The sequence below is a fragment of the Paralichthys olivaceus genome, chromosome 8 (assembly GCF_024713975.1).
Source record: "Paralichthys olivaceus isolate ysfri-2021 chromosome 8, ASM2471397v2, whole genome shotgun sequence".
In the NCBI taxonomy this organism is placed as follows: Eukaryota; Metazoa; Chordata; class Actinopteri; order Pleuronectiformes; family Paralichthyidae; genus Paralichthys; species Paralichthys olivaceus.
In genome coordinates, this window is record NC_091100.1 from 23,518,262 (window position 1) to 23,544,575 (window position 26,314).

General features: G+C 40.2%; 1 protein-coding gene across 5 annotated transcripts in view; it reads left to right on the forward strand.

Annotated features, from left to right (window-relative positions):
- The window catches only part of rptor (regulatory associated protein of MTOR, complex 1), a 156,552-nt gene that overhangs the window by 54,983 nt on the left and 75,255 nt on the right, over nucleotides 1-26,314 (forward strand). For all 5 annotated transcript variants that reach the window (XM_069530538.1, XM_069530534.1, XM_069530535.1 and 2 more), the window contains exons 5-8: nucleotides 559-717; nucleotides 2,229-2,375; nucleotides 10,395-10,570; nucleotides 23,014-23,073. In XM_069530538.1, the coding sequence (XP_069386639.1) occupies nucleotides 559-717; nucleotides 2,229-2,375; nucleotides 10,395-10,570; nucleotides 23,014-23,073 (542 nt within the window). The remainder of the gene's footprint in view (nucleotides 1-558; nucleotides 718-2,228; nucleotides 2,376-10,394; nucleotides 10,571-23,013; nucleotides 23,074-26,314) is intronic.

Genomic DNA, 26,314 nt, shown 5'->3' on the forward strand with positions numbered 1-26,314 from the left:
AATATTCAAAGGTCATTTTGGAGCAATTTTGACAGCCCTACTTCACTTGAGCTAATATTATAAAACACTGCTTCAAGCTTCTGAGGTGATCCATCTTAATGAGCTCTCACACTTACCTTGTTTGGTCTGGACCCTCTAACTTCTCATTATAGTCCGATCTTAAATAAAAGGTGTAATTTCGTCTCAGTTTAGATCAAACTACACCAAGGTTTGGTTTGTTTGCAGTGTGAAAATACTTTTTGGATACTTCAGACTTGCAGACCAATTGGTAGTTGGAGAGGAAGTTGAGACCGTGAAACAATAAATGAAGAAAGTTAATTTGGTGGATTCTTATTGTCAATTACTGCAATCGTAGTTGGTGATACTGGGAGTAATACTCTAATGATATTTCAGTGACAACTAAATCAACTGGTTCATTAATATCATCCTTTCAAATGGATTAACTACTATTTTAAACAATGTAGCAAACAAATTAACCTTGGTTTAGACTTTCACATGACCTTATAGTCTGTAAAATGCCTGAGTTGTGACACATTTTCCTGACTTCCTATTTTTCAGGCACGTTACAAGCAGAGTCTGGACCCCACAGTGGACGAGGTGAAGAAGCTTTGCACGTCGCTGAGGCGTAACGCCAAGGAGGAGCGAGTCCTCTTCCACTACAACGGTCACGGGGTGCCGCGACCTACAGTCAATGGGGAGATCTGGGTCTTTAATAAGGTATCACACAAAGCCTGACCCACCTTGTCCCCACCTTCATGCACTCACTCTACAGCTCTTAACCCTGGCTGGAACAAGGTCCCAAGATAGCTTGATTATCTGTTGTTGTAATGTCATAGGCTGGGATGGGATTAAAAATGTCATCAGATAATTTTATTGTAGCCAACAATAAATGAAGTCGTCTGAAAAGAATAAGAAAAGAAGCTGGTGTCACTGGACGTCACACGACTCTTGTAGTGTTGTGTTAAATAGGGCTGGGACGAGTAACGCACCTCATAAGGAATATTGCTGCACCTAGTCAAAGCATCGAGAGTTTTTAGTCAGAGACCGAAGAATGAAGATTACACAGTGTCTTGATATTCCCCCAGAAAGTTACCTGAATTTTACTTTGGTTTTTATTTATTTTGATGCTGGGCAGCTTTAAGAAGATTACATTACATTCCTTTTACTTGAATGGAACAAGCTCTTGCATTATGAATGTAAAAGGCAAGACTATCAGTTCAGCTGGGCTTTTTTTTGTTCGTGGAATAATGCCTGAAGCCAAAAGTTAGCGAACAAGTCACAGAAAAGTCTGCTTCTCGAAATTGTCAGGCAGTGCACGTTCATGTGTTTTGGGGGCGTAGCTTTGACAAGAGGACAGATGGATTGTTTCATAAGTGTAGCCTGCTCTTGTTAGCTTTTTCCAGGCTTCCCAATCCTAGCTTAAATACCATCAATAGAAATCCTACTATCTGGTCCTAATATTGATACAACCACTGATTGCTTGCAGCCTGAGTCTGAACAGCTACTGTTCAGCTTCAGCAGGCACACCATGGGAGTGGCCAGTTCATCCTCTCTCCCAGGAACTGAAATCACACTGAGGTTCCTGTGGTCAGAATGGATGAAAATTACATGAGAACCTCAAAAAGTTCCTGGGTTCTTGTTGTGGTCAAGAAGTGCAAATCATTTCACAGCCCAACATAAAACCACATTGTACCTGGAGGCTGTGATCCCTCGGCTTAGCTCCACTGTGGTGTAAAGAGTCGGTGACCTGTGAATCAGAGATAAAATATTAAGTTGTTCTTGCTGTGTCCTATAAGTAAGCACCCACTCAGAGTGATGCACCGCTGCTGTCTGGGTTTAGCTGTTGCCTCCTTGTCCCCAGTACACCCTTGTGTCTTATGTCCTCTTCTCTTTCTTCATCCTTCTTCCTGTAAAATGAAAGTGCTGTGTCAGTGGGATCTGAAACATGAGATCAGTGGGGATTTAGTGTTGTCGGGGAACCAGATTTTATTATTTATAATTGCATGCGTTTCTACCATCGTCATTTTTCTGTCTCTCTCACTCCCCCTCATTATAATTTTCCCTTTTCAACCATTTCTCCCTCCCTCTGCTCTGCTCACACTCTTCATCAAACAGATGACTAGTTAATAATTAAGCACAAATCTATGAAAGTGAGCAATCAGCAATACCAGGATGTACTCTCTGTATGATTTCTCACTTTGGCACCACTTTCTCTCTCTCTTTCTCAGAACTACACCCAGTACATACCACTGTCCATCTACGACCTGCAGACGTGGATGGGGAGCCCTTCCATTTTCGTCTACGATTGCTCTAATGCTGGAATCATCGTCAAGTCGTTTAAACAGTTCGCCCTGCAGAGAGAGCAGGAGCTGGAGGTGGGCACGAACACAGACAAACACACTCATGCTTTGCATATTGTTTACAACACAGAGTAGAAGGCGACTTGCAGGAAGATGAATACATTTTCTACATGTTGCACCTTATTGGAGATATTTTTACAAATGCATGCAGTCAGAGTTTAGACAAAGTAGGATTCGATACCAAAATCCGGTGCCAATCAGGAGCTTCTTCCTACACGACCTAGCACCTACCGGACTGAATCACAATGCAGATTTCTGTGCCTCATTTTGTCGCCTGAGTTATGTATTGATAAAGTTGTTCACCACAGGTGTCTAGTTAACATTGCACTTAATTTTGATGGTAACACCCTCTCTTTCTGGCTCTAGCAGCTTGTAATGTTAGCCTACAATTAACTAGTAGCTACCAGAAACTCAAGTTGACACAACAACAAAATGCCTGAAGCTTAAGGGTTGAAATTGTGGCTGTATTTCATGTGAAAGGGTTTTGAAATTCAAGAGATGCAGCAAATGTTTGAAAACCATTCAGTGTAGAGTGAGGAACATTAACAGCTCAATGAAGCACTTGGCGACACAGGATACATTTGAAATCAGAGAGATGCACCATGTTTGACTGCTTGTGACCTTGTGCCAAACACATCAGCCGGCAGCGTGGGCGTCTCTGGCTCCGACAGCAGGGAGACAAGTGAGTTTGGAACTGGAATACTTTGCTTTTAAAGCAGTAAAACTTTTTTAGTGTCAAAATATTATACTTAGGTGAGGTTTTATTTGTTATGGAATTTGTGCGCTTTTATGGTAAAATCTTTGCTCATTTAAGGTCAGAAAATCCCATTTTCATGCTTTTATTTTAAAAGTGAAGGTCAGTTGCAGATGCAGACTTCCTGTAAAAAAAACAACCTGTAACATGACAAAGAAAATGGTGAAATTAAAGGACAATTAGAAAATATTGAAGTTTTGACAACCCTCCGAAGGTTAGTATTTGTTGTTAAACAGTAACGCTAAGAAGTAGTTTGTGTATCAAGTCCACATATTATTGTAATATTGTTCTTTTTTGTGTCTTCACATCCAGCTCTTACAGTGTTTTGGGGGATGTTCAATAAATCTAAAAATCATAGATAGTTGAAAAGTAAAATTTCAAGCTCCAATTTGCTTGCGAAGCAATAAAAAGAAGTCCTACTGTCGACCCTTGAAAAATGTATCAATTTTAGCAGCATCCAGGAATGGAACCATTTTGAAAGTATTGCTTTAGTAAAAAAAAATGTAAATAAACGATTCCCAACCCTACAGCAAAGGCGGAAAATGATCTGCTGGTGGTTATGGGTTATTGGTGGAAAAGTGGGTGTTTTGTTACTTGCACAAATGATTTGTTACTTTCACAAATACTACAAAAACACACACAAATATACACTTGCTCATCTGCATAGTATTTGTACAGGAGATCCAAGTGGCACGAGTGATTGTCAGCTATTACAAATCCAGGATGTCCTCAGTGTTGCCATCAGACCATTTGCCATCAAATAATCAGCTCGCTCATACACAGATGCATTCATGAAAGCACGTACATACACACAAACACTATTACCAGCCCCAATACTCACTGCTTCATCTTCCTTCTCTCTCATTCTCTTTCCGGGCTGTGGCATGTTATGTGAATTCCTAATAAGTGCATGCTGTCATTCATCTCAATTATTTATGGAGCAGTTTCAGTCAGACTGTAGATAAGCAGGAAAACGACAGAGGGGGAGAGGGAGAGAGAGAAAACTACGAAGGGAAAGAAGAGCTGCTGTGAAAGCTGCGTTACCAGTTAAAGAAAAGGTGAAGGCAGCAGGCAAACTGCTGAGTTGCCGCAGTATTTGACAGAACTCGTGACGAGTGTCTTTCACCATCCTCAGCCTCTCCTGCTGTTCTCTGTTTAACTCTGCAGAGGTCAGGGCTGCAACTTCACAGCTAAGATCAAAGACTTCTAATTTATGGAAGCAGAAATACTGAATAATTCATTTGCACCATATATTTTTTGTTTGACCAATGTAGTCATTTGTCAGCCATGTTCATATTTTTATTCCTCCCAAGGACCATATTAGCAAGTATTTTCTTGTTGACTTGTTTCCTTTCCACAAATGGTGTGCTTGTCATTGTCCAGATCATGTCTTTATTGAGGGTAGGTGTCACTGAGGAGGTAGTGTGTCAGTGGAAGGTCAGTGGTTCGATTCCCAGCTCCTCCAGGAAATATGATGTACCTGATGGGTGTGCCATTAGTGTGTGAATGGGAGACATGAATAAATGCTATAAATAGAAGCACTCTGAGTGAATGTGACCTGTGTTAAGATCTTTTAGTTGCCGTTAGGTATAGAAAAGTGCTACATGAATTCAGTCCATTTAGCATTTAGCTGCAAAAGAGTGTCATGGAACTGGGTTGTCATTTGTAGATTTACATTTAGTATTATATTCAGTGTACGACTGCTCACACCACCTTACAGCCCCTGTACAGCCCCCGGTGAGACTCTCACACAAGTGCAGAAACGGAAAACACAAATTGACAAAACACAACTATCAAAGTTACAGTCCAACTGCCAAAGCCACACATTGGAAAAACAGTGGATGTGGTTAAGTTGTGGCTTTTGAAATTGTATTGTCACTTTTGCATTTTAGTTGTGTCTGTTGTTGTGTTGTGTCTTTTGCACTCCATTAATGAGTTTGTGTGAGACGTCCTGGCCACAGGAGCTGTAGGAAAGCAGGGTAATGTCATGCCATGCACTTACAAGTGTAGATATGTTAGTGTTGCCATCCATTGACAATGAAAATAATAACTAAGGATGGTGAGCGTTACATCCGCTATCAAAATATTTAAATAGTTGCTATATAGTGTGTTTTTGGGAAGACATTCAGTTTTTATGAGTAATTCAAAAAGAGTAGTTCAAATAGCGCAGAGCTGAAACTGAATTTCTAGTGGCATAAACTCCTTCATTTGGACAAAGGAAAGCGAGTAAGGGATGGCGTTGGGTTCATTCTAAGCTGCAGCCAACACAAGTTTGAGCTCTAGCTGTCTGTTGTTATTTAAGTGGAATTCTTATCAGGCATTTGCCCTAAACCTTGGCAGTGAAGCTTGTAAAGGGGTCGTGTGTCCCTAAGCTGAAATCTGCTGCATGGCTGAGGCAAAAAAATGGACAAGCATTTGGTCATTGTTGGAGAGAGTATTTTTACTTTATGGTTGCAGGGCACACCGTGTACTCTGAAGATGTTATTTGCATGACTGCACAAAAAGTGTTTATTTAAAGGTGGGTGCTTCAGGGTTTAACTGCGGTGTTTCAGTGGGGGAAATACATAGAGGAGGTCCCCCAGTTAAATTCAGGGGAAGTTGCATAACGTACATAAGCAATTTCACTTTTCCACCTGAGTGCTTGTCCTTCTAACCCACTCATACAGGAAGTATATGTTAGGAGATGTAAGGGCTAATGGAAGGTAAAGAGACAGGCAATGACTTCTAGAGACTTTTTAATCATGCCGGAGATGATCCAAGTGGGGAGTCCCCCTCCTCACCCATGCACACCTCCACCCATATCCCTCTGTTGCAACACTCTGCATGCTCATGGGTGGTCCCAAGTGGGATCATGAAATGGTGACACATGCACAGATTTGTCAGCCATTTTTAAACGTGTACAACTGAGCATCATGGATTCAAATGAGGGAAAGATAGGTGTTATATGACTCCTCCACATCAACCTCCTCCTTCAATCCATTCAATTAGTCAGTCAGTCTGTGTGGGTGTGTGTTTGTGTGGGTGTGTGCATGCATGCTCTGAGTGCTCTATTATAGGGCCTTGTGCTTCCTTTTAAATATCTCATCACTTCCTCCATGCATTCAGCAAACATAGCCACTGCATTAGCAGCAGGGTGGAAAGATGTGTGTGTGTGTTATGTGTATATGGTGTGTGTGTTATGTGTATATAGTGTGTGTGTTTGGGGTTAGGTCTTTGTGCCTGGATGCTTACATTAAGCCTCCACCAGCTCCGTCTAGAATTTTAATGAATAATTAATGTGCAACTGTAAAAAATTTCGCTCCGCAAGAGTTGCATTTTGGGTGCCCTGCGCGCACGTGTGTGACTGCCGTGGTTCCGTGTTCCATCAGAAATCCCTTAGATTAGTCTCATAAATTAGTTTGGTTTTCCCAAAAGGAAATTTTGGTCAATTAGATAATACCCTGATTATCCCCAGTGGAAACGCAGGAAAAGAAAGCTGCCATGGTGAATTTCATGATAATTTGCGAGATTACAATATGCTAATGTGATAATTATAATGGATGCTTGGCATTAATCAGCTTCTGCTCGCAGTCTTGTCTTATTTACTGTTAGGATCATTGCAGCAGACTTTGTCCACACTGGGGAGATAATGTTGTCAGGTTGACACCACAAGAGGCTTTAGAAACGAACGCTGCTGTGTATGTTATGTCTCTGCGAGCAAGCCAACTTTTTTTTCTGTAGACGTAGAAAGAGGGAGAAGAGGAATTGCGTTACAAGACGATTGGAACTCATCCACACATCCGCACAAAAACGACCGGGCACCCACTCACACCTGCAAGCAGGAAAAATGAAATATGCATATTGTTGGGGGAAAAGGGGGGCACATGCAGAGATACACACATGATCACACCGCCTTCCATTAATTAAAATTATTGTTCTGTATATTTAATATCATGATTTATTCATGTGTCTGCAGAGCCCCTTATAGAGCAGCATAGTAAATACATCATGTCTCACACTGAGATCTGAGGCTCAGCTGCAGCTGCCTCAGTTCCACCACTTATTATAGAGTCAACTAATGAGTTATTGGACTAGCAGAGAGCAGGAGGGGTGTGCAGTATATACAGGAGTACGGAGGCATTACATAAATCCACAGTGCCTCATCACAAGTCTTTTTTTCAGTTTGATTAGCTAAACTGGTAACTGGATTGAACACTTGAATCAGGTCGTGGCAGTTTTATGAATAGAACACTTTACTTTGTGTTGCCTGTGCAGCCTGCTGTAGAAATAGCATTTTTCTTGCCTTGTTTCCTGTTTTTCTTTGGGCAGCCTGTAGATCATATTTGTTTCCCCGTATGTTCCAATTAGCTAATTTCACGCTTTAGGCTCAGAAAGAGGAGCACGTACATATGCTCGCCTCAGGTAGTGTAGGTTTACCCCACCTTGCGTCAGGCACTAAGCTACAGCACATTGCATACTGGGACGCCCAAGAATAGTTTCCCTTGTCAAGCACTGGTGTTTTACCTGCTCTACTGTGAAATGTGCCCATGTGAACATACACGTTCTGTTATTTTATATCCATGCTCACTTGCATAATTGTGTGTATTCATGTATCACTGTAGATTGAAGGCTGTTGGTGTTGATGCCAGAAAGTTTGTGGGTTTCTCACACCAGCTCCTGCCTTAGTGCCTGTTGCCGCAGAAGTGTTTGCAAACACAGAAATGGTTTTTGCACAGGAGGCAGCATTTTTCGCTGCCTTTAACAGAAAACCGTTACGGCCGTTTACAGCTCCTCAAGATACTTAACAGTTACAGTTTGTAATTTATACCAAAAAGCCTCTCTACCGTCAGCTAGTCCAGGTGTGCAGAATTTGATCACAGCCTATTTATGCATCCCACACAAATGTTCCAGACTGAAGTGAATTGGGCAAGAAAACAAATGTTAAGGTGTCTAGTTATTACATTTTTTCCCCCTTATAATTCTTCATGTCATCACGCCAGTGCAAAAGCCCTGAGAGGCACCTTTCGGCATTTTTATGGATAAACATTATTAAGAAAAGAAAAAAAACGATATCAATTAAGTCAGTTTAAAGTGATGGGCAGCATGAGGCAGACTTTCTTGTAATAATAGAGGCTTGAGCTTTGCAGAAAAGAGGCGATGATGATAATAATAATAATCTCCCCCTAACAGTGAAAAGAAACAAGCCATAACAGTCATTGATGATAAAGAGAAGTCTTGGACTGCTGCCTCCATTAAGACCCACAGCTCATTAAAGCCTATTTAGCAAAAGACAAACCACGCTCAACTCCCGGCAAACAAATCAACACTACAACAACACAATGAGCACATAAATAGTCAAGAGCCCCAAATATAATTAAAGTTTTACATCATATGAAAGCCTCCTTCATTTTTCATTTTGGAAAGTATTGACGCAGCCATCCCAGAGTGTCGCAATACCACACTAAATGTGTTCCCAGAACAGATTGTTTACCACTGAGGACCGCCTGCTAAGAGGGCAAGGCAAGAAGAAGATTTCCTCACAGGGATCGATAAACTATCACATTATCATTACGTTCTCATAATGTCTCAGGCAGTGCGTCACTTGCACACGGAAGCACGCGGTGGCAAACCCGGAAAGAGGACTTGTGTTTTCTTTTCAGTCATATTTTCCTCCTGTTTTTTATGCAACAGAGGGAAAGAAGGGACCTTTATGTTTTGTCTCATGCTGTACGTAACGTAGCCAAAAAGTTGAACACTGTTTTGGTTCTTCAGTGAAATTCCTCTTCTCTTTACCCAACTCTGTATTTCATTTTTAATGTGGTAAACACAATACAGAAGCTTGTGAAGATTATTTAAAAACACATTTCTGTAATGGACAAGGTTGAGTTGTGGGAGCAGCGATAAGTAATGGCAACAGTGAGAACAGACAAAGACCTGGTGCCACTGCGGGACGTTTGCACAGACTTCCACGAGGACTAAAGATGATTTTAGAACTTGTTTTTAGTCGTACCTCATGTGCAGCTCAGGTTTATCATCACATCTGTTTCTACATCATCAAGACATCGTTTGTACCATGATGAATCTGTTAGCTGGTTAATCTAAATAAACTGTAGTTTTGCAAACCTGCACCCGCAAAGCTCCGAACTGGCCCTGACCCGTTTCCTGCAATTATCTCGAAATCAAATCCAGACCTGCCATGACCTGTTTATATATGACCCATGACCTGATTCATCACCTAAGATTATGCTACTCACCCCAGTTTATTTAATGTATAAGCATGCCCATGAATTTAAGTAAATATCAATTTAACCAAACCACAACCTTTTCTCTACCTGACAAAATGCAGGACACAAGTCTATAGTCTGATAGAATGCAGAGATGCCTGGAAACTATGCATCATTTTCTAACTTCTTTGTGACTAGTTCATGATGTAAAGCATCATATTTTATATGAGTCAATAATCAATATGAGTTTAAGACCGTCTCTATTATTTGAAGACAAAACTTTTAATGATAAGCTCCAAACGTTTATCGAAATTTCCTCCCAGGTAACAATCCCAGCTAGTTTGGTGAAAACCAGACACACACACACACACACACACACACACACACACACACACACACACACACACACACACACACACACACACACACACACACACAGATGAAAACAACTTCTTGACACACAGGGTAACGATCAGGAAATCAGCACCGTGAATGTGAAACTCAGCAGTAGCTCTGCTCAAGGACCTTTTTCAATAAATTTAAGTGAAAAATCAAGGCTGTCACAAAGGGGGTGCTCCCTGGCTGTGTGCCGTGTCCTCTGACAGACACAAACACTGGCCACAAACAAGTTTCATCTCTTTAAAGTCAAGATGTTTTTCAACCTGAGTCCCTTTTCTTTCTGTCCTTCAGTCATTCATGTCCCTCTTGGTTGGAGATGCACTTTTTACAGGAATGATGGAGCACTGTGGTCACTTGACAAATTCTGTTCAAGTTCAGATGTGATACTGGACTGCTGTTATTTTCTCATACGTTACATGTCGGGTCTTTCAGTGATCGGTTAAGCATCGACACAATCTTGAGATCCCAATTTTGCAAATTTTCAAAATAAAAGCTCAGTTATTCAGCTTGATACAAAGCAATGCAACAACAAAACAAATGATGGGCCTTTTCTTAGAAGACAAATTGCCGAACAGGAAGTGATTCTATCACTGTTGTTGCATTGACAGAGGGCAGTACCTGCTGCACTTGTGTGACTGTCTGAGTGTTAACAAATGCTGTCATTTTGTGTCCGTTCAGGTGGCAGCCATCAACCCCAGCCACCCACTCGCCCAGATGCCTCTTCCCCCTTCTATGAAAAACTGCATCCAGCTGGCGGCCTGCGAGGCCAGCGAACTTCTGCCCATGAACCCTGACCTCCCCGCTGACCTTTTCACTTCCTGCCTCACCACGCCCATCAAGATTGCGCTACGATGGTAACGTCTCTCACACATACTTCTTCCTTCTGTTTGCCACAATTCAACTTCTTACGACACATTTAAAGTGTAAAACACTGAGGAACTCAATAGAGATGTGTTCCGCACGCTTCATTCAGAATATGATTTAAATTCACTCGTCTCAAGTAATGTTTGTTTTTTTAAATTTATTTTCACTTTGCTGACAGTGTGCTCCATTAATGAACCTGAATAGGCTTTAAACAGCAGGAGGAAGAACTTTATATTTATGCACAGGAGATGTATGGTTATGCTTTTTCACAGTAGGTAAGAAAATGGCAAAGGATTATGAAAAGCTTTTCTGCTCATGATATTTTTAGTCTCCCTGATTTAAATTTTTCTTGATGGAAAATCAGCACAAACATTCTGCTAAGGAAAGTTTCAAGGTTGTTTATAATTTGAGATTTAAATTAAAAAGTTTACAATAATTTTGACATTTCTTTTGGAATTTTGATTGATTTCTCTTGTAGGTAATTCTTTATTCTTTATCATGTATAAAAGGAACACATGTTTTCTCTGACCGAGCAGTAAATGGTGTGTCAGTCATTCATTCATGAAGCCTGTTAGCAGCAGGTTGGATCCGTGCTCGGGCACTTAGAGGACACAGTGACGTGTCCTTAGCTGAGAGCAAACATTTTTCTGTTCACCGACCCTGCTCAATATTCAGCCATGGTGTGAAATATTCAGCTACGATGCGAAATGTAAACCGACATCATCCACAGCGAAGCAGAGATGATGATCCCTGTGGAACGTGCTTCAGTAGAATAGGGGAAAGATATTCAGGCAAAATGAGTTCATGTGGGAGACATGGCTCATACACTGGCTTGATTTCCAGTGCATCCAGAAATTATTCACACCCCTTCACTTCTTTCACATTTTATGTCGCAGCCTTGTGTTAAAATTATAAAAAACTTAAGTATACTGACCCTTTACTTTAGCTGGTTTTAGTCAATGTAGTTCAGATTTAATTTTCCTTTCACATTCAAGGCAGTAGAAGATTCTCCAGCCACATCCGCAACAACAGAAGATTCTTTGCAGCTGCAGAGGTCATGTGTTTTTGTTTACATCACATAAAGCTGGCGTTGGCTGAGATATTTGTATTCTTTTTGTTTTTTCTCAGTTTCGCATGTTAGAAACCTCGTCAATATGCCCGTTTGCTCGAGGTGAACCCTTAGGATAATCTCCTGCTGTATTATCACATGGGTTTATTCGAACATTATCCAGAGTTCTTACTCGGGGCTGGTCGGAGAAAGTCCCTAGAATGTCCACCGCAAAGTTCAGTGTATGTCTCAAAAGCAGTTTATGACTTGAATTAAGCTCTTGATCATCTTTAAGATGTTTCTGCATCTTAAAGATTTGATAATCCGGTTTAAAAAAAGATTTACTTCCTCTAACCGTCTCTCCACTGGCTTATAGGACATTGAGTGTTGATTGTTTTGCAACAGCTACATAACAAAATGTGTGGAAAAGTGAAGGGCTCTGAAAGCACCATGATGCATCATTCATTCAGAGGACTGTACTGACGGGGCTTCAAGCTAAGGCAGGAGCATGAGTTGCATCAGCCCAGTCGACTGTCTGTGGGGCACCGTGAGGGGGGGGGAGACTTGCACACCTTGGCAAAGATAATTGCATCACCTGTCAACATAAAATATGTGCACATACATAAATGTGTCATTCTTGGTGTTTACTGTTGCTCCACATCTGCATGTTGGGTGTTATTTCATAAACATATAGAAAGCTGGCCTCTGTCTGTCTATCAGATGGTTTGATTGTAAGCAGGGTCACACAAAAACAACTGAACAGATTTCAACAGAACTTGGTGGAAGGACGTGGTACACGTCAGGAAAGAACTCCGATCAGGATCACTTTCTTTAACATTTTGATTTTCAGCATGTTTACAGTTTTTCCAGGATCCAATAGATCATGTATCTCGATGGAAATTAAAATCAGGCATATTTAGGCACATTTATCGATATGAGTTATAAGCAATGAGTGTCTGCACGTGATCAACTCATCCTGCACAGAACTACCAGCTTATATTCAGTCTCTCTGCAGTGAACCAGGTCCCTTTAGTGTCATTAATCATCACTTACCTGCACTGTTCTTTGCATTTTAATGACTGAATTCGCTTTGCACATATTAGAAGTCACAAGGATGGTTTAACAAATGTTCAGCTAGAAATTTGAAAGCAGTGGATAACTTAGGTGTGTAAGTGAGGATGACAGGTTGCCTTCGGAAGGTGTCCAACAACCAGCACAATGTTTCTTCTCTGCCACAAACGGTGAAAGATTTCGTTTATCTTCCTCCACTCTAAATCCACAGCCCGCCATGACCTTCAGCATAATGAGGTCTCAGTGCTTTGCCATTAATATTGATATTCCTTACCAACAACCCATTACGGAAAATAAGTTGCTAAAAACCTGTTGGATAATATTGACTGAGCTATTCCTTAATACACACTGCCTCCAGAAATGGATGTCATTGCTCGCAGAGGAAAGTTGGGACCTATCCTTCCTATTAAGCACGTAGTCAGGTCAGTGTTTCTGTAATGAATTTTACTTGTTGCTAATGAACTTGGAGAAATGTATTCATGTTAGCCTATGTATGCATTATATATGGAATTATCTCACTTAGCCCTGATGATTTTGATAAGCTAATTCAACATGAATATTATGTGAACAACAAAGGTTCAAATGAGAAATTAACCATCTTGTTGTTAATTTATTCAGTCAACTTTTTATCATTTTTATTTACACTTTGATGGAAACAAAATGAACGAAACTGTGTTTTGTTTGTTTTCTGAGAACTTCTCATAAAGATAGGGTTTGTGATTTGTTTCTGAAACAGTTTTTTGATGAAATCCTCAACTCGTCCCGATCAAAATGTCGTTTGAAAAAATAAATGAATAAAAGCCGGCGCCTGTTGTCCTCCGGCGTCTGAAGGTCTGTATCCTTCTGTCCACTAACTGACTTTAGAGCTGTTAGTTTTTCCAAAAACGCAGTAGCATTGTACAAAGACAACAAATGGCCCGAACCCAAACACTTCCACACGCCGCTTCTCAGATGCTGTGTTGTCATGATCCGCTCAGAGCGGCTTTGCTTGCTAGCGCCCTCCATTTTCATAACAAAACAACATTACCATCACTGGCTGACTTCACTACTAGTGAATGCAAACTTTCCCCTCAACTGTCAAATGAATGTTGGAATTTCACTGAAAAGATGGTGGCCCAAGTGACTCAGGGAAAAGTCGGCCTCTGGCAGTTGTCTGGCAGTTAGCTTTCATGTGACTGATGAGAAGGGGTGTGATGTATAGGTTGCAAATTTTCAAAGTATCCTGCTCTTGCTGACTTTTATCAACTCAAGTTGTGTGTGGCTTTTGAAACAGGAAATAGTAAATTCTTAAGATTTTCAAAATCTGGTCAGTTTGCTGACTTTAGGATTTGTACTTGTACCTGTTCTGCTGCCACACCTATAATTTACCATTGTCCCATTACTGTCACTTTTGACTGCTGTTCAGAGGTTTGATTTAAACTCAAGGAATTGGAGGAGGAGGAAACTGAATGCTGGTGGACATTACTAATTCTACACGTATTCCACAGCTGCCACTCAGTGTCCTCCTGTCAGGTTTGGTAGAGAATAACAATTTGATTGAGAAGAGTCCGGATGCGCACAAACCTCCCTACTGGAATAAACATGCCAGCTGTGGTCTGCATTTCCATCAACCTCCTCCCAAACTTTCTCTGAGATATGGAACTCTTCTTAAGTCTCCCAAGATAATGTACCCCCCTCTTACCCTCCCTCTTCCTATTCTTCATACAGTTAGTTGCTGACTTTCCCGTTTGCTTATTATTTTCTCAATGAAAACATGCAGAGCTGTCTTCTCTGTAATTTCACACAGCCCCAGAGTGAGGAAGAGTGAAGAGAAAATGGGGAAGGGCTCGGGTGGAGTTTTGCAGACTGAGTGGGCGGATGGAGGGATTCACTGATGTGCAGGCTTACCTTGGCTTTAAAACTTTAATTAGATGCACTGAGGGATGGATGATGGGGTTTACTGAGAGGGAGAGATAGAGAAATGGGGAGTGCCAGGCAGAATGAGTGCATATGTACCTTTCATTGCTCAGCTGAGCAGAAAATCATTACTGACGGAGTGCCATCTTCAAGGGATTTCCCCACTTCTGCTAGGGATGGGGAGGGAGGAGATGAGCATCTTAAAATAGAGATGGAGGGAACAGGGTGAAATCAGGGGTTTGCAGGGTATAGATGAAAGAATGAAAGTTTTCAGTTCTTGCTTTGCGTTTGTACGGCTCTAGTGATAAAATATTTTCTCATTACAAATATTCAAGTTCCCAAGAGGATGAATCCGGAGCACTGAAGTGATTCTCATTTTGCACCACTACCCAGTGCAGGTCGAGTTCAAGTTCAAGAATCAAGTTCGGACAAATGAGAAATTATGCTTGATTAGCTTCAAACACAACCCATGTAGCTTGTTCCTCATGATGCAGCTGCATCTTTTTAAGCCATTTTGTTCTTGATTTTTTTATCTACTGTGTCAAATCCGAAAATGCTTCCACACTACTGTTGAGTCTGTTCAGCACCATGAGCAATGATTGCCTGTTATGCTGAAGAGAACATGCAATAGGTCAAAATATTTCATTCAGCAATTACCCCTCGCTGCAGAACACTGTGAATTTTGATTTTGTAACAATCACAATACATTTAACAGTTATTCTCCCCATAGACCATATATAGTAATAACTTTGAGGTGTTTGACTTTTTCTGTAACATCACCAGCAGCCAGACATTTTGGGTCAAAGTGTAATATCTGTAACAATAGGATCATAGTGAAATGTGGTAGAGGCATGCATGTTGATTAACAGTAATCACTGAGCTGATGTTATAATCTTAGCTGACCTATGTGGTTAGTTGTAGTATCAGTAAATATTTGAAGATGATCATAGTAAGATCATCAGCATGTTATCATTAGTTTAAGCATTTCATCAAAGCACCTCAGTACCAGCACATAGAACAGCCTCCCAGAGCAAGTAGCAGGGTTTTAGACCCTTGTTAAAGAGCCTAATGTGGCTCCGCGTGAACAATAGAAAGATTACTTTGGAGTAACTTATCAGGGAGATTCAAGGGTGCATCACCTCTGTGCTTCAGCCCTTTAGGGAGGAAGCAGGCAGCAGCAATGGATCTTTGTAGAATGCAAAGCAGGCTGAGCCAACTCCCTAGCAAGTGCCTTGCTCTCCATCTCTTCAATATTGCACCAATACCACCAGCTCTACACATGCTAACCCAGACCCTGGGGTTCTGTGCCTTCCTGCATGTGTGTGAATAATCATGTGTGCACTTACACAGAGACAGTGCATACATGCTGTAAATGCTGATGATGATATGTACATGTATGTTTTTCAACCTTGCTGTGAAAGCTACGATGGTGAGATCAAGTCGGATCTCGTTATATGAATATATGTGCAGTAAACAATATGTGCTCTTTCACAAGCAGCAACACAGATGAGATTTTAATGGGAATGCAGCAGTGAGGGCTCACGTGGCGCATGCACGCACGCACGCACGCATGCACGCACACACACACACACACACACACACACACACACACACACACACACACACACACACACACACACACACACACACACACACACACACACACAGAGCTATGTATCTGTTTTTCCATGTTTCCAGCCTCTATATGTGGAATGAGGAAAAATAATAACTAACAATTGGTATTTATAGCCTGAACACACACACAGAGACACAAACCATATGGGAGCCTTAGCTTTAATCACTGAAATTTAAATTATGTGGAAAAGTGTTGACACACCTATCTTGATTCTCGATGTAGGATCAAGCAGAGAGAAAACATTATTTAACACTTCATATGTCTTAGCTGACTTGTGGAGACCTTTTTAAGAATTTAAAAAAGGGTTTACCTTAGAAAACCACTTCATACATCCCATAAATATGAGCACTCAGCAATATCCTGCTTCTAAGGTTTCAATATATGCTGACGTCACACGTTTAAAAGTGTTCCCCAGCCTGATCATGGAGAAGACTCACACTGCTACATTTTGTGCACCTTGTCGTAATCAAATGTTAAAAGTTAATATATCATATTGTTTTATATCATTGAAGGATAGCTTTTAAAAAATGATACAAGATACCACTGCAAAGATTAAGAAATCTCACCAAAATGCTACTTAGTGAAGCCAATTCTGAAGACCACTGTACTGCTATGATAGGTCCTTGGTATTTTCAAAGTTTTGGGAAACAAACGTTGACCCGTCTTGTGAACAGTCAAATGAAATTGCTTTTGTCTTGGTAAATATTGCAAATCAAGGGGTCTGGTGTCAAAAGTAGGATAGTTGTAATAGTTGGTCTTGATTTTATTTCCCTCAACATTTAGCAACTGCACAAAAGCAACATTTCAGAATTACATGGTACAGGCAAATAATAGTCCGATTCGCCGGATGCAGACTGTGGGTATTCAGGTTATTCACCCCCCCTTCCACTTCAGCCTCTGACCATTTTCAAAATCCCCAAATTCACCAAAAAAGCTCAAGACGATTGTTAAATACAAACAAGCTGTAGCATATTTCCCCTACAGCAGCATAATAATTGGTTGCCAGACCATTCTCCAGATCAGACACAGTGATGTGAAGTAGATCTACCAATGTGAAAATAATGAAGTTGCCATTTGAACCATACAGATTCCCTTGAAATCCTTAAAGGAACTTATGGGTGTGAATGAAGGATGGAGGTGGAGCATATTCAGGGGCTCAGTCAGGTTTTGCACCAAAGTCTCCAACAGGATAATTTGGCCATGCCCATAACCTCTTGTAACAGTCGCTCTTCTTTTATGTGAACTCTACTGCAAAGATTAACACTGTTCTTTATTGTTACTGTTTTTTACAAGAGCAGAGAGCATAAGCATTTTGATAGTGATTAATATGGTGATAAGAGAACTATGGAGATTTAGTATGCAGAACATTTTACAATTAAGAAATATAAGTTAGTGCTGTCAGGTGGAAAAACTGTTATGTGGAGGATATCTAAATAATAACAACATACTTTGGCTTTTTGTACTTTCGTGTTACTTAAATCTTCAAAATATACTCTTTTACTTCATCACCCATATGATATAAAGTTCCCCTGGGATGCAAGTGAGACTTTTAAATCAGTTTGTACAAACATACACAATCGTCTACCTAAATAATCATGTCAGCAGGTGACATCTGCTCATTAATATATATCCACATAAGTAAAGTTTGAATGTGTGACTTGCAGCCGTGAATCAGAAAATGTGCTTGCATCCCTGACAAATCACCAGTCTATGTCTCAACAGTTGTTTTATTATTCACTGCCGGAGCCGCTACAGGGTTCGTCTCTGGGTGACATAATCACGACAGTCTGTCTCTGTGGTTTTTAAGAATCAAACTTGTTTTTATTCACAAATGGAAAATGTAGCAGTGCAGTGGAACTGGAAATACCTTGTGAGTTCTTTAGGATGGATTTCCATTAGAACTGAATTATGCTGTATAGGCAAGGTCAACATCGCTGTAGAGTTCAGGAAATGTATTTTAATTAGCATAATGTAGCCATACAGTACACAAGCACTACAATTTGATGTTCATTTAAAACGAAAGCAGTAATGAAGCATGATTCTGGGCCCCTCTCCATCTTCACACTTGTCTTTGTAATGATCAAAAAACTGACATTCATCATAATGTATCATCATTTGAAATGTTGCTTTGAAATCAGTCCTTGTACTGCAGCTGCCACTTAATGAGCAGCTTATGACGAGCTCATGTAACAATGAGAAATGTGGAAAGAATCATTTGAACACTTTATACTACAGATCATTTTGAATATGTTTCCACTGTTGTTGTTCCAGAATTCTGAGACCAAGAACCCAATCCTCTTTGTTTTGTGGTCACTGACTACTTGATATTCAACCAATCAGCGCTTTATCGGCAGGATTAATAACTTTTTGTCAGCAATTGTAATGGATTTCAGCAGCTGAAAGCATAAGCAGGGTAAAAATATTTTTTTAAACATCCCAAACCATTCCTGCAGGATAATCCACTTCTTCTTCTGCATTCATCATTATGCTAATTAAAGAGACTAAACACACTTCTAAAAAAATCTACTGGGCCAGTGCTCATGTAAAGTCAAGGACAAGTACAAACACAAATGAGAAGCAGGTCTAGAGACGTGGATGGATACTGGGAGAGGGAGAGGAAAACAATGACAATTTTGTATATTTCCCCAAAAAATGTATACTATGTTCAAACTATTCCACATGAGGGTTTCTGTGTATTTTAAAATGGTGCCCTTGAAAGATTTATGAAACAAGAACTTAAATATTCAATGTATGATTATACTGCTAACTAGTTTGTTATAATAGATCATTGAATAAAAGGAACCCAATTCTTATTTATCATAAAATACACAAAGTATTTCTCATATTTGACAGAACAATAGTTTCATAAAAGTGTGATATATCTCATCTATAGAAGAGGTCAGTGACAGAGCAGATTGGATTTGTGATCGCCCAATTGCCTTCCAGCACATTACTGATTGAGACGATGACTTGGGGCTGGAAGGCTGATTGAAGGAGTAATGAGCTGTAGATCCGGCCCTGAGGGGGCCGCTCTGCTCCTCCTGTTCCTCCTCCACCTCCCACCCTGGCAGCAGTATGGTAGTTTTCTCTAACAAGATCTACTTCATTTCCCAACTCAGTGTTTAATATGTAGAAGCCCACTCCTACCCTCTCCTCTCAGCACCCACACACTTACTCACTCTTATTCATCGATCCAATTACAGTTTGGCCACCTCACTCTCTGTTGGTAATAATCCCTCAATTTCCTCTTCATCTCTGGCCTTCAGCCCCTCGGTACTCCTGTCAACTCATCTGTGCTCTCTTCATCACAGGAACACTCAGTTCACCAGCCATAGCTGTTGGCGCAGCCTTAAGTTTGCCAACCACTCATAATAGTTTGAACAAGATAAAAAGCTTCCGAGAGTTAGTGCTGAGTTTTGCCATATAATAAGTTAGAGCACCGATGAGCCTCACCTCACTGCTACTGTTCTTTTTCTGGGAACAGTTTATCAGCTTCATATTAGTTTCTGGTCCCACTTATTGTTTTTTTTCTTGTGTTTTACCCCGAGACATCTTCTACACAATTTAGTTTAGTGATTATTTTCTTCCGGTAAGTTTTTCAACATGAAACTTTTCACATACTCGACAGATTAAACGTTTTAGAACACCTCCATTTGTCCAGCATCATTACATCATTCAGTGTAAAACAACATAAGAGTTAAAAAAACAATCTTCTGTTAAGGCTCATGAACTTACTCTAGGATGAACCTCTTATGAACCAACTCTGTCTGCCTTAGTTTCTTGTCTTTTTCTCACCATGTACCACTGCAGCACTGCCTTGATTATATAAACTCTTCTTTTAAATCTTCACTGGGCTTGAACTGATTACATTTCCATAAAAAAACTTGAAATACTAGACATGACTCCAGTGATGGTAAAATTAGTCCAATGGTCATAGGCTGCCACTTGGATTCATATTTGATAAAAACTTTACTTGTGGGCCTCCAGGATGTCAAAGTTGTCAAGTTTGCAGTGAAATATCTAAACATCGACTATATCCTAGATATCCACTATTCAACTGTTATCTCCAGTATGTTGACAAGTCTAGTTTTGAGTAAATTGTTTGTAGATGGATGTTCAGACAGTAGTGTATCACATTTTATCCATGCAAAAATGAATATCCATGCAATCCTTACATGTTGCATAATGATGATGACTGAGGGCGATTTCATAACCACCTTGTTTGTTTTGGACCTTGTGTCTTTAATTTAGTCCAAACCAAAACATGTGGTCTCAGTTCAGATCAAACTGAGCCGTGGTTTGGTTTGTATGTAGTGTGAAACCCTTTTTTTTGGATTGTTCAGGCTATAAGACCAATCTGAGGAGGTTGACAGCATTAAACAGTAGAAAAAGAAAAAGGCTGTGTACTGTGATTGAAGCTGGTGATTTCTGATATAACAGTGGCAACTAAATGAATGGGCTCATTTGTTTCTCCCATTGAAACAGAAAGACTACTATCTGCAGAATTGACAAGCAAACCTATTCACTTCAAGTACCCTTCGACGAAGTCCGTGTATGGTGATGGTGAAGGACATATGTAGGTCATTAGTAAATCTAAAGTGAGCTCCCTAAAATGCAGTGTGAAAGCAAATATATTCAGTGTAACAAGGACATGAATATTGGTCCAGACAATGCTCCAGAAAACATCCTCAGATGTTTCTGAAGTTACAATTTACTGCACCTGCAGGAAGCTACTGAGTGTCGATGATGTACTGTGTAGTTGATCAAGGGGGAGATTTCAGACACAGGCTCGTGGTTGTGAAAAACAGAAAAGTTGTTCAGGAGGAAACCGTAGCGTTAAAACCAGGCAGATCTGAGTGTAATTTTGCAATTCAGCCCTTATGGGGAAGAAGCAGGCAGCAGCGATGAATCTCTGTGAAATCTAAAGCAGACTGAATCAACTCCTCAGCAAGCGTGTGCTTCCATCTCTTCAGTACATGCTAACCCTGCTGCTGGGCCTCTGTGGTTTCTGTGTTTCTCGAGAGTCAGGAAATACATTTATTTCTGATTAAAAGCTAAAGCAAGCTGTGCTCATCACCTCTGGCTGACGAATGCTTTTCAGAGTTCTTTTCCAAGCTTGTCAGCACTGAGAAGAATGATTGTTTATTTGACAATGTCCTACTTTGAGTATTTACACTCTCCCCTGTCATATTAGCATTAAAACACATTGCTAGTTGTAAAGTCAAACTGAAATTTGAATCGTCCATGTATTTACTAAAATATGTCTGCACAGTGTTTACTTTGGCCCATCTGTCTCTTTCTGTCAGACTCCATTTTCAGTTGATCATTTTTTATGTTGTTTCTCTTTCAACAGACACAAATATGAAGAAGATATTTAATCTCTGGTTCAATTGGAAAAGTGAATAGAGAGGTAGTGTTGTACTGGGGGAAATGATGATGTAACTGATGCTTTTCGTGACATTTGGCAAACCTTTGGCACGTACCAAAACAGATTCTGTGCCTTCAATGGCACAAAATCTTCAATCACCCCAACAACTTGCCCTGGTGGCATCCTTCCTCCTCTTTGCTTCGTGAGTGTCGGGCACTCTCGGTGCCCGTGCTGTTCTTAAAAGACATCCTAAGACGCACTGCTGCCATGTGGGATCTCATTATTCTCTAGCAGCACGATGAACCTTTTGAATGTGAGTGCCACAGTTTACGTCACAGTCAGGGTGGATCAATTGTTTGAGACAAATTCCCAATGCATGACTTCTATTATTTTGGAACTACCTCCGGGCGTGATGCTGGCTTCAAGGTCTAGTGGAAAAAACAGAATCACTCATATTCGATAACCAATCATATATGACTGCTGAGAAAAAAGTGGAAAAGACAGAAAAGTTTTGACTGTGTGATTTTTTTATTCCTGTACTGTCATTTTGGGAGAGATCAGTTTGAATCAATCAATTTGTATGTTTGTCATATTCAAGTCTGGACATCTGGAGCCGTCATGACTAAAAGTCTTGTAACTTATTATGATAGTTTAGCTAAATGTCCAACTGAAGCTTCAATAAATTAATCAGATCTACTGTTTTCATACAGTAGTTTCTTATAACATGGTTAGTACCAGCCAACAACTAGAAGGAGGGTCATTTTTGAACTTCTATTAATTCTATTAATCATGTGGCTAGGAACATGACTCTGACGAATGCTATTAATGCTTCGTGTCTGCTGGATGCGTAAAAAGGTTTGCCTAAGTCTTTCTTTATTTAATGCTCCCTGCAGGTAATGTGTGACTGACACGCATAAATAAACACACACATAAATAAACACCGTATAAATAAACGCACACATGCGTGCACACACACACACACTCCTACTCTCCTCCAGGTGTGTGATGACTCGCAGTGGGCTCGGCGCGGTGCTGTGCATCTGTCACGCTCTGAATGACGACCCGCTGTGACTTACAGCTGGCCCGACCTGTCAGAGCTAACCACGCGCAGTAAACAATAACCCCCATGCCAGACATTTCAGAAATATGACTCTGCGTGTCCTGCTGTCTGCCCCCTCCCCTCTGACTGTAGCTCAGCCAAAATACACTCATCAAGTGGCTAAGCGGTTGTAATCTTTGAAGCTTTTGTTTCTTTGAGTGTTTTATTTGCCCATTGTCTCTCTCACAGGTCATATAATTTGTACTATAGAGACCCAAATCATTTTTTTTTTTTTTTTAAGCTTTGTCTTGTCTATGAGCTCATCTTGTTTTCCTTCCCTTATCTGAACCTTTTCCCTTTCTGCTTTTTTTCCAGGTTTTGTATGCAGAAGAGTGCCAAACTGGTGCCAGGGGTGACGTTAGACCTCATTGAGAAGTAAGTGGCACTCCACGACCATCCCCAAAATTCAATTTTTTTCCCCCCTCTCTCCCTATTTGGAGGGTGTAGTTGAGAGAAGTCATTTTCCTGTCCTTCTCAAGTCTGTGTCGGCCTCTCTGTCTTCCTGTCTTTCTCTGTCGCTCTCTCCTCGCTGTCAGCCCTCGCTGTGTTGTTTTCCATCCTGCAGGTATAATTCTCCGCCTTTGTTTTCCCCTCACAGTGAAAGCGGCAGTAGTTTGGCAGATTTAAAGCCCCACATTTCTTCAATAAACCTCTGGGTGCCAAGCGGCTGAGCGCAGAACATCTCTTGCTCTTAGGCACACACTCTCGCGCTGATATTGGCGCTCAATATGGATGTCATATCCAAAGTTTTAGTAGTTTCACAGAACAATCACGGGTGGCTTCCCCTACCGCCACCCACGCCCCTGCTTATGTGCAGCTGAGAGTAAAATAACACTCATTAAATGAGTTGGTTGAAAAGTCTTGGTTGTGGAAGTATGTAACTTAAAAGCACTGTTATATTTATGCTATATAACCCTGAGGTTTTCTCATCGAAGAGAGTCTCTGCAGGATTTTAATGTTTTCTAAAAGTGAGAAATCCTTTTCTTCTCGTGCCTAAAGTGATTTGAACCTGCCACAGACAGGTTGAGTGCACACACACACACACACACACACACACACACAGTCAGAGCGACACAGTATCTCTACAACTTTATCTTTCGCTAGACTTTAATTAGTTTTGGGCTAAGGGTTTTGCAGCAATATATAGAGGTTGTGTGTGTCCACATGTCTGTGTGTGGTGCTTCAGAGTCTAGCTAGCATGAGCTGTCAAGTTTTATATTTGTGTATCTATTTCTTTTGCTTTACTTTGGAGAGAACACCTTTAATCCTCATCTCAATCAAGTTTTGATAGAACTGTGAATTATTCGTAGGGCTTTATTTGAAAATAGCTTATTAAAAAAAGCCATAAAAGATGCATAGTGTACAGTATATATATATAACACACAATTTTAACAATCTTACTTTTGTTAAAAGGTCCATCGGTGCAGCAGCTGAGTTATTATAACACTCTCTGTTCTTCTGGGTTTCTCTACATAACACATATACAGTGTTCTTATTTAACCATTAGTCCCAGTCACTTCTACTTTGCTGCCTTTTTATTTGCTTGAAGCTGCTTTCGAAGAACGTCTACATCATCCTGCATAGTTGTTTCGTTCAAAACGTCTTCTGCAAGCTGAAAGGACATGATAACATTTTCCTGGTGGACCAACTAGAAGGGAAAAACTTTTTTCTCTGTTTCTGTATTTTGTTTGAATTATAGTGTTGGGAAAATAAACTCAAAATGAGTCATCATAGCACAGATAATAACCCTTCTCTTTTTGTGTTCCCTGGCCTTTAGCATGAACCAGCATTGATTTGGTCATACTGGACACATCAGTTGTTTGATTCTTTTCTTTTTTAAAGATCAACTTTCTTTAAAAAATTATACAGTTGTTTCTGCTTTTCTTATATTTTCAAACTCATTCCAGTATTTATACACTATCTTTTATAATAGTCAGACTCTGGTTAACCGTCAATCGATAGTTTGACATATCACAACACAGTTTTTTATTTCAGGATCCCATATGTAATATGAGTGAAACTACTTCTAGAAGATGTGATGCATCCACACATAGCTACGTAATTGACCCATGGGAAAAGAAGTGTTACCAGATAATTTGAGGGTAATTTATAGGTTCACTGTCAACGTGTTTCCCGTTCTTACAGAGAACAGAGATTAGCCATAAATATAACATGTCACCGCTCTTCCTAATTTTACCACTTGATTAACTTGCTTGCAATTTGTCTTTCATTTTTTAAATTTTACACAATTTCCCCTTATCCTTTCCCCGTTCTCTCCCGTGGATGCTTTTTACACAGGAAATGCCCTTGTACTGTACAAAGCTTCTGCTGAGTGACTCCCAAAGCAGGATGGGAAACCACCAGAGTGATGGCGAACACCTTTGAAGAAATAAGCCTCTTTGTCCATTTTATCTTTCACATTCCCTACATCCTGCCTTCTCAATTACACAATGTCCAACATCACCGGAGCTCTTCATTCATGCTCAGGCTCTCTCTCCCTTTTCATCTCTTATTATCTTTCTCACCAGAAAAAGAAACAAAGAGCTTCTGTAAAGAGGAAGGTTAGTTATGACTCACATCCCAGTAAGGAGAGTTTGAGAACCCGCAAATGGCACAATAATTACATCAGAGGAAATGTGTCCTCTCATTCTTCTGTAAGACGTGTGTAAAACACTGTACAGAGTCAGTCCGCTACCTCAAAATGAAACTCATTACAGTCAGTCTGACCTATATACATACAGTCACTATTTAAAGGGCTTGAATCATGTCAGCTAAAAAGCAGCACATGCTATAGAATCACTCAGTAAGATTCCACTTTATTGTGGGTTTGATATTGGCCTTTCATTATGTACAGCCATGACAATCAAAGAAAAACAGATGCACTTTCCATTTAAAAAATGCAGTTCAGTTATGTTTTGGAAGAGCCTGTGTTCTGCTCTTTGTTTTAGCCGTCTTCTACTCTCACCTTGATTTTATAGAAAAAGTCAATAAGGATAAAAGAAAGAGTTCTCACAGCAGCAAAAATTGCTGACCTTTTCTATTTTGGTTCAGATGCTCTGCTGAAATTGAATTTGAGATGTTGTCAGTTCGAAACCAAATTGAAAAACAGTAGTAAATATGAAATTCATGAGATAGATGACCTTGAATTGCTGAGCACTGGGATATTAAGGGTAAGGCTCCATGCTGGATGAAAATTAAATGTATTATTATAAGATTAGAAATGTCCTTATATCTCAATACTTAAAAAATGTCCAAAAAATGGTTAGAATAAAGATTCTACTTTACTTAAACAATTTGTTGTTAAAGAAAAGTCATATTACTGGCACAGAAAAGCGTTTCCTCTCAGTCTTGATGTTTCAGCTTTTACACAGTGGGGCGGTCGGTGGCGTCCCTGATGCTCAAGTTGCTATTTCTGTTCATTGCATGTCCAGCTTGTTGTACAGACGGCTAAATGTTGACTCAGCTGATGTCCCACAGTTAAATAATGGATAGTCTCAGAGCTCATAAAAGAAAAATGGCACTGCACTCATTTGCCATCTCACCTCTTTGCTCTATGATTTTGGGCCAGCACTCTTGATTAAAGTCAAATGCCAGAGTTAAACATTATTCATGGGAT